Source organism: Babylonia areolata, chromosome 10 (assembly GCF_041734735.1).
Source record: "Babylonia areolata isolate BAREFJ2019XMU chromosome 10, ASM4173473v1, whole genome shotgun sequence".
NCBI classification, from domain to species: Eukaryota; Metazoa; Mollusca; class Gastropoda; order Neogastropoda; family Buccinidae; genus Babylonia; species Babylonia areolata.
In genome coordinates this window covers 31,115,789-31,125,788 of record NC_134885.1, presented here as the reverse complement: position 1 = coordinate 31,125,788, position 10,000 = coordinate 31,115,789, and the positions used below count along the sequence as shown (strand labels likewise).

Here is a 10,000-nt window from a genome sequence, read left to right as displayed (position 1 = left end):
TACATTTAACAGTAACAATTCAATAATGATAATAATAATCAGAAACCATTAACACAATTCTGAAGTACATTGAAGGAATGTAGAAATAGGGCTATGAACTAATGCCTGTGAAAGTTCGACCGTAAGAACCTCGTCAGAAATAACTTTCCAATCGTGTGTGTGTGTGTGTGTGTGTGTGTGTGTGTGTGTGTGTGTGTGTGTGTGTGTGTGTGCGTGCGCATGCGAAAAGATCAAATACGTATACTTATGTTAAAGGTACTATAACCCTTGTAAGCTTTCCGCGGGTCATGTCAACACGTATATACCAAGCCCCCTCCCCCCTCGCCCCCCCCCCCCCCCCCCGCCACCCCCCCCCCCCCACACACACACACACATCCCCAACCCGGTGCCCCTCCACCTCGCCACACACCCCCACCCCCCTTCCTCTAAAACGAAATATAGTTACCTGTATGGCAGAAGTAAAATGGCCATGCATCCCCCACCCCCCACTCCCCAAACAAAGTGTAGTTGCCTGTGTAGCGGGGTAAAGTAGTCATACATTTATAATTATATAATATTATAATAATTGTATAATTGCCTGTAGGGCGGGATAAAAACACAAACAAACGACCATGCATTTATAGGTCCACTCGTAGGCACGAGTTAACGTTGGAGTTGCACCCCAAGAACACAGAAAGAAGGAAAAATAACTTGTGAATATGACAACATAGAGTCTATCATGTGATGTTGTAAACCAGTAATGTAAATTTACTTAATGCATGGTGATGTGGTGTCTGCTGCCTCATATTCGACTCTGTCTCTATCAAACAATGATCGTGTTGTGCATGTCGTCTTGCCGTTGTTGTTTACTTACAGACGTTGTGTTCTTAACTTACTCTTCTGGCTGCAATTTATCAATTACGACAACAACAGAAATCAAGTAGCTTAAAAATTCCAAGTTCGCTGACAGTGCAGTTTCTGCAGTTTATGCTATGGTTAATGTTGTTGCTGTTGATACTGTGTTATAACCATTGTTATTGTTGTTGTTGTCACTGTGATATGACTATGGTTATTGTTCTTGCTGTTGATACTGTGTCATGACTATGGTTATTGTTCTTGCTGTTGATACTGTGTCATGACTATGGTTATTGTTGTTGCCATTGATACTTAACTGTGTTATAATTATGGTTACTGTCATTGCCGTTGATACTTTCTGATGTGACTAAGAACTCTTACTGCTGAGTTGTGTTTACACTGATGGTGGTTTTTTTTTTGTTTTTTTTTAACATTTGTGTTGTTGTTCTGGCTGTTGTAGCTGTTGTAGTTGTTGTTATTGGTGGTGTTGTTGTTGTCAGAAAGTGCCGCACGACAATGGTACCACTAACGGTAACACGGAGTCCATTGAGTTCCGGCCTGTGAGAAGCGGGTCTGGCATCTATGACGAGGTACTGACTGCATCTATCTGGTGTTTTGTAATATCTATGGTAATCTATGTGGTAATATCTATAACTCTTGTTGTTTTTCTCCTATCTCCACTGTTGTAGTCATATGTGTGACAAATGTTTATTTGTATCTCCAATTTTCCGAGCGTGCGAGAGTGTGTGAGGATTATAATTATAGGCCTGAGTTTTAAATGTTAATGACATGTTTCTTTTTTTTTTTCCTTTTGGTTCTTGAATTTGTTTTATTTTTCCTGTTCTTTTTCTTGTTCTTCTTGTTCATTCTGTTCTTGGTGTTTTTTTTTTCTTATCGATGATAATGAAAATGATGATGATAATGACAATGATGGCTATTCGGGAATGACTAGATATGTTTTGCATTGCATTTGTAATGTGTGGAGTATGGTGTGTGTGTGTGTGTGTGTGTGTGTGTGTGTGTGTTCGCACAACTTCAGGTTGTTTACAGCAACTCGTATAGTATTTTAGACATGCAGGTGACATTAATATGGCATGGGGAATAGCTTTCATTGAGTACTTAAAATCTGGAAGAAAAAAAAACCTTCTTCATTTCTAGTCAGCTTTTCCTCCTCTTCACAAACCTCCTCAACCACCCCCTCACACTCCCTCCCCGCCCCCCATTCCCCTCCCTCCCACTCTCTCTCACTCTCTGTTTTCGTGTTATTGAACACTTTGCTCACTGATCGCTCACAGATGCTGAATCGACAATTTGTTTAATGATTGTTCAGCTGCATCCCATCATAAGGGCTATGGCCTTTACGTGTTTTCTGTCTTCCCACCCTTTCTCTCTCTCTCTCTCTCTCTCTCTCTCTCTCTCTCTCTCTCTCTCTCTCTCTCCTACATCTCTCCTTCTCTCTCTCTCTCTCTCTCTCTCTCTCTCTGTGTGTCTCTCTCTCTCTCTCTCACACACACACAAATACATACACACAAAATAAAATGTCAGTGTGTGTGTATGTATGTATATATGTATGTATGTAGGTAGGTAGGTAGGTTGCTAGGTGGGTAGGTAGGTGTGTGTGTCTGTGTGCGTCTGTGTGTCCGCAAAAGAAATAGCATGGAATTCGTTACTATATCTATATAAACCCTTAAAATACGCACAGTTGCTGCTAGATAATGAGTAACATGTGTTGGGAAACATGAGATTTTTCTTTCAATGTACAGGATTACGGTTTGTAACATACTTGTTCAGGTTCCATCAGAATGGGCCGATGCAAGGTCTTCTCTATAAAACATTATTTTCATTTTGATATATTTCCTTTGCCCTCTGTCTCGAGAGGATGGTACATAAATGGTTGAAACGCTTACCGGCGGCCAATACAGTGTCTGTGAGGCATTTGGGTTCGAATCCCTTTCTCATCCTTTATTCCGTATTTATTATTATTATTTTTATTACTACTACTACTACTACTACTACTACTACCTTTTTCTATGTTATAATTATTATTTATTTATTTATTTATATAAGCTTATCTATTATTTATTCACCTTTTTTTTTCTCTCAAGGCCTGACTAAGCGCGTTGGGTTACGCTGCTGGTCAGGCATCTGCTTGGCAGATGTGGTGTAGCGTATATGGTTTTGTCCGAACGCAGTGACGCCTCCTTGAGCTACTGAAACTGAAACTATTCCGTTTGACTAGGGGGAAAAAAGTGAATGTCTCATGATTCGGATGAGACGAGAAACCGAAGTTCCGTGCGCAGCACGCGCACTCGACGCGCACCGGAAAACAACCCATGGCAACACAAGTGTTGTCATCTGGTAAGATCATGCAAAACAAATCCACTCTGACGGGTACATAAATATAATGATATGCATGCACTCAAGGCCTGACAAAGCACACAGGGTTATGCTGCTGGTCATGTATCCGCCTAGCTGGTGCGCTGTTGTGTATGATATTATATGGATTTCTCCTTGAGAAAGCGAAAGCGAAACTGAAAGCGAAACTTTGTCTCCCGCACAGGTGGACGAGGCTCAACACCCGCCGGTGCAAGGGAGCTACAAGAGAGTGGGGGAGGGGGGGTACAGCCCCGTGCCCACCAGCGCCCCCGTCAGCACCTTCATCACCCCCACCCACATGCCCACCACCTTCACCACCGCCCCCAACGGAGACACCTACGCCGTGGTCAACAAGAAAAGGCCCTCCAACCCGCAGACCGACACCCATGGTGAGGTGGCAGGAAGGTTTAACACTGACGCTCATCTGCTACTGCAGAGAGTCCGTGAGGGCGTGGGTTCGAATCCCGCTCTCGCCCTTTCTTTCCCACGTTTGACTGGGGAAAATAAACACAACTGAGTGTCTAGTCATTCGGATGAAAAGATAAACCGAAGTCCCGTGTGCAGCACGCACTTGGCGCACTGAAAGAGAACCCATGGCCGCGGGAGTGTTGTCCGCTGGCAAAATTCAGTGGAAGAAATCCACTCTAATAGGTACACAAATATATATATATATATATATATATATATATGCATGCACTCAAGGCCTGACTAAGCGCGTTGGTAGGCTAAACTGCTGGTCAGCCAGCTGCCGAGTAGATGTGGCGTAGCGCATATGGATTTGTCCGAATGCAGTGACGCTTTCTTGAGAAACTGAAACCGAAACAAAAGGTGAAAATGCTAAAGGTCCCATAGCCTTTTCTACTTCATATGCTTGTTTAGATCTTTTAAGAACATTTCTAATGTTGGTTTTTACTGTATTGATTCTACATTGATATGCATAGAATTTAGTTATCAACATGAGAAACAAGCTCCAGTTTTTATTTTGATATGTCCAAATAGCACCAGTGCATCATTAAGAGTAAGTCTATCTATGCAAGAAAACTTCATCATAAAATCATCTCTAAAAGAGAAACTGTTGACAAGTTTGCTGCCAAAAAAATTGACATGTAAAACAGTATAGGCATTACATTCTCAGAACCAAATTCAAAGTTTGAACATGCCCCCACGTTTCACAAAGTACACTGACACACAATGGTACACTAGACCCACCCGCTATGACAGTAACACAGCACGTGGGCAATGTTCCAGAACCCCACCTGAACGGCGTCGACCAGATCCGCTTCATCGACGAAACGACGGATGACGAGGGAGGCGAACCCACACCCCACGAGCGTCTCCTGCCACCCAGACAGTACCACGCCGCCCTGCCGGAAGTCGACGAGGAGGAGAACCGGTACAAGCCACCGGAACCGGAAACCCGGCCCCCAGCCTCTTCCTTTTCCGGTGAAAGCCTCGAGTCACTGCCCTCGGAGGTGCTGAAGAACGTGGAGGGGCAGATCATCAACGGAAGAGGAGGAGGGGGAGGAAGCGAGAAGTCTGGAGAGGAAGAGGAGGAGGAGAAGGAGGAGGAGAGGGAGGAGGAGGATCATGGGAGGGAAGATCAGCCCACCAGGAAAGGGGTGGGCAACAGTAACGCAGAGATCGCTCCTGTCACTGTGGAGAACGGCCATGCTTAATCGCACAGAACCAGCCAACACATTGTGGATAATAACAATAAAAATAGAATAATGATAATGATGATATGATGATGATGATGAGGAGGAGGAGGAGGATAGCGCAGGGTGACCACTTCCCCCATGCAAAGAGCTCATGGCGTTTACAGTAATGACAAAAAGTTATACATACACAAACATACGTGCATCAGATTATACACGAACAAGCACGTGCTCACACAGACACGCAAAATAACCCACCCACATTTACGACCATATGCAGAATTGAGAAACGAACTTCAGCTGAGTGCTGTTGGTTTTCAATGCCTCGTGTCTCTTTTGTTTTGTTTTGTTTTGTTGAGTATATCTTCCGGGGTTCCTGATGGGAGTTATGAACAAAGACATTCATTTCATTAAAACAACGAATGTCGCTTCAACACAGGAATGGACTGAAGAAGTGTACTTTAGATGACACTTGCTGGTTGCAGATTGACGGGCGCAATTGCCGAGTGGTTAAAGCGTTGGACTTTTAATCTGAAAGTCCCAGGTTCGAATCTCGGTAACGGCGCCTGGTGGGTGAAAGGTGGAGGTTTTTCGGATCTCCCAGGTCAACATATGTGTAGACCTGCTTGTGCCTGAACCCCCTTCGTGTGTATACGCAAGCAGAAGATCAAATACGCACGTTAAAGATCCTCTTATCCATGTCAGCCTTCGGTGGGTTATGAAAACAAGAACATACCCAGCATGCACACCCCCGAAAACGGAATATGGCTGCCTACATGGCGGGGTAAAGACGGTCATGCACGTAAAAGCCCACTCGTGTACATACGAGTGAACGTGGGAGTTGCAGCCCACGAACGAAGAAGAAGAAAAAGAAGGTTGCAGATGTCCGTGAGAATATTGAAAATGTCACTTTTCACCGGAATGGACTGAGGAAGTGTACTTTATATGACACTTGTTGGTTGCTGATGTCCGTGAGAATATTGAAAAATATGAATGATACATGCGTAAGGTTTAATGCTGATTCTCCTCTCAAAACATTTTTGCTTTCGGTACACACACACACACACACACTCTCACACACACACATACACACACACACACGCACATGCACATACACACACACACGCACACACACACACACACACACACACACACACACACACACACACACACACTGTATTCTTTTGACGGGATCAGTTTGAAGGTATTGAGTGTGTGAAGTTTTTTTCTTAGCTCCCTTGAAAGACAAAACTCGTTTATCTTTTTCAACAGTGGCATGGAAAATATCCTGCGCTCGAATTTTGATGCTGTTCAGCTCTGTCTTATTAAAGGATGTGAGTGCACTTGCACGCACACGCACAAACACACACACACACACACACACACACACACACACACACACACACACACTCACACACACTTTCTCTCTCTCTCTCTCTCTCTCTCTCTCTCTCACGCTCGCGCGCGCGCACGCACACACACACACCGCGCGCGCACACACACACACACACACACACACTCGTTTGTGTGAGTTTTCTAATATCACTTCAAGTGGAAAGACGTTAAACTGAAGACGAATGTATGAGTTTTACAATCACTGTCATTGTGTCTCTGTCCACAACCACCACATCCAAACATCCTCCCACCCCACCCCATCTCCCTCCTTTCTCTCTTTTCTGTTCAATAAATCACTTGAAATAACGTTTAACACCCCACCCCACCCCCCCACGCTCCCACCCACACGCGCACCCACCACCCCCACCCGCAACCCCATTCCCCTCAAACACATAATGATTTCCAACAGTCCCTTGAAAGGAAATAAAAACTGCATTATTGTTCATGTTTTGTTGTCTTCTGCTTTCCATGACTTGCATAAAAGGAGTCCCGCGAGATCATGCGTTGCTGACTCAACTGAACAATGAAGCAGCCAGCACATTTCTCGCTACAGTCATGTGTTTTTGAGGATTGCGTCACAGCTTGATGACGTCATCTTATATGTGTTTGAGTTATTGTTTTTGTCTTCATTAAAAAAAAAAATCTTAATATTTTTTTGGTGATAATGTTATGACTTCTTACTCTGGCATCGCTTCTTCTGTATTTCGCATGTTTCGCATACAGCCTCCGGGTTTGACGAAAGCATTGATCGTCAGAAATGTGACCTTTTCAATAACATCCCGCGAAACAGCTTGGTTATGACGTCTAGTTTACGATGATTTCGTGTTATGACGTAAGTGAATAATAACGTCATAAAGTGATATGACGCCATCTTACTGATGATGAAAGAGAGGCATCGCTTGTTCACGTTTATAGGGATGACTTTGAACAGCGACCTGTGTTAACTCTCCTAATCCCCCCCCCCCCTACCCCCCTTGCTTATACTCGCTGGTGTTAATTAGATTATGTTCATGAAGGTGTGTACCCCCAAAACATAACCGTAAACAACTGACGTCCTGATATGCTGATTTGAAGTCTTCTCCGTCAACTCTGTGACGGCACAGAGCAAAAAACCTGTTCACCAGATTCCTTCAGCTCTGTGTATTGTGTGCCACGTAGAACCATTTCGTATAATTATGAATGAAAAAAAAAATGAAAAAAAAGAAAGAAAGATAATACCTTTTTTGATGTGCCTTAAATATTGCATACATATTCATGTGCCTTGTTTTGCTTCATTCGCATTGTATTCATGATTACTGTGTTATGACAGAGAGAGAGAGCGGGAAAGAAGAAGAAGAAGAAAGAAAAGAATAAATTATTTGAATCTTGCTTATCATTGTTCCTGCTTGCTGTTTCTATCCATAACATGGCGTTAACATTTTTTTTTATATCATTACCGCTGTATACAAATTGTACTATAAGTGATTTTGTTGATATAAACCTTCATCATTTTTTACCCCCCTTTCAAAGTTCCTTATAGCTTTCTTGCATTTCCAGTGCCTGTGCAAATTATTTGAAAATTGGGGGAAAAAAACCCTTGTAAAAAGAGTTTCGATCTGAATGACAGAATGAAGAATGAAAATAGTATGCGTATCAAATCAAGTGAGATATTTTGTTGGAGAAAAAGAACAGAAAAGAAAATGATTTGTTGTGTATGTACATAATGTTGAACTGGCTGAGTTTTTCAGTTCTCTACTTCAGCATACAATAACATTTATTTACATGTTGTGGTGTTTTTTGGGTTTTCAACTGCACCTTTACTTCAGTTATCTATGATTTTGAATTATTTTCTTTTTGACAATATAGACGAGAGAAGACGGGCGCAATAGCCGAATGGTTAAAGCGTTGGACTTTCAATCTGAGGGTCCCGGGTTCGAATCACGGTGTCGGCGCCTGGTGGGTAAAGGGTGGAGATTTTTACGATCTCCCAGGTCAACATATGTGCGGACCTGCTAGTGCCTGAACCCCTTTCGTGTGTAAACGCATGCAGAAGATCAAATATGCACGTTAAAGATCCTGTAATCCATGTCAGCGTTCGGTGGGTTATGGAAACGAGAACATACCCAGCATGCATACTCCCGAAAGCGGAGTATGGCTGCCTACATGGCGGGGTAAAAACAGTCTTGCACGTAAAAGCCCACTCGTGTACATGCGAGTGAACGTGGGATTTGCAGCCCACGAACGCAGAAGAAGAAGAAGAAGATGAGGGAAAATAGGTTTTTAATCGGTGTGTCTGGTTTTGATTTCGTTTGTTTCAAATCATTGAAAAGCATTGGTGAAACATTGTGAGACAGCGTAGCAGAATGTTTCGGATGCATGTATATTTTTTTTTTGAAAATACAAGACAGTCTCATTAGAAAAAAAAGAAAGAAAAAAGAAGAAAAAAAAGGCAGAATGTTGGTTGAGTAAATTTGACGTCGCTGTGTTTGTATATTAAATTGGCATCTTTAATTGCATACTACTTGATGGTATATCCTGTTTTGCTTTTTCACTGCATTCATATCTGTGGAACTTGCTTAAGAGGCCTCATTACGCTGTTCCATTTCAGCCATAAAATGGCCTCCTTTGCGGTCAAGACTGCTATAAATAACATGATTCGGTTTGATTGTACCACTTACACACTCACGCACATCTGACAACACGGGGTATTTGTGAAGTTGTTGAATATACGGGGTTTCTGTACATGTCATTATCTCTAGATGGACTACAATGGAAAGGCTGTGAGGATGTTTGTATTTTTGAGAATTATGTGAACTCAGCATATGTTCATGTTAGAGTACTGAACACTTCAAACAGAAAATGTCCGTGATACACGACAATAATGATTTATTGATGAGATAGCATAAACATTAATATCATAGCCACCAGATTTTTTTTTAATTGGATGTTGTTGTTTTTTGTTGTTTTTTTTTTAACTGGCAAAAATATTATTTTCGATACGTGTGCGTGGTTCAGAAAAGAAATATAGTCCCCTAGTTCTTCTTTTAATGTATTTAAAATCTTGATTGCATAGAGGTTTTTGAGTTGTCATGATTTTGTTGATGTTGTTGTTGTCGTAGTTTGTTTTCTAATGTTGCATTTCAAGCATGCTATAAGCCCTAAGATGGCTCCTTGCGGTCAGCTGATTCATTAGACATAAACAAACGAAAAATACAGAAGATGACAGTGATGGAGTTGGACAAGACAGCACAAATGACGAACACGAAAGCGCTGTCTTTTACAGTAATTTAAGTGACGCGACTGCACATAACCAGTGAATTTGCTTTCAAGGCGTGTATTGTTGCCTGGATACAACAGCCTTTCTTCACGCTTAGAACACACACACAGCTTGCTTTGTTATTATAAAAAAAAATTAAATAAAAAGAGAGAGAGAGAGAGGAGAAAAGAAAGAAAGTATAAGCAGTAAGTAAACAAACAACACAGGGGAAAAAACGTACCTTTATTTTGTTGGTTGGTAGTATAAGCAAGCCTGGCTATTGATTACCTTTTCTTTTTAAAGACTGTCTGAAGCCCATGTATTTATAACATTCCAGTATGCTTCCTTTTTCAGAACATCAGCTCCCTTCTTCCCCCCCCCCCCCCCCCCCCCCCCTCTCTCTCTCTCTCTCTCCCTCTTTCTTTCTCTCTATCTGTCTCTCTCTCTCTGTATATATATATATATATATATATATATATATATATATATGTATATATATATATAT

General features: G+C 42.1%; 1 protein-coding gene across 1 annotated transcript in view; it reads left to right on the top strand.

The window, feature by feature from the left end:
• The window catches only part of LOC143286937 (uncharacterized), an 88,211-nt gene extending 78,545 nt beyond the window's left edge, over window positions 1-9,666 (top strand). The window contains exons 7-9 of the mRNA XM_076594902.1: window positions 1,335-1,424; window positions 3,395-3,599; window positions 4,459-9,666. Of these exons, the coding sequence (XP_076451017.1) occupies window positions 1,335-1,424; window positions 3,395-3,599; window positions 4,459-4,886 (723 nt within the window). The 3' untranslated portion in view covers window positions 4,887-9,666. The remainder of the gene's footprint in view (window positions 1-1,334; window positions 1,425-3,394; window positions 3,600-4,458) is intronic.
• The last annotated feature ends 334 nt before the right edge of the window (window positions 9,667-10,000 follow it).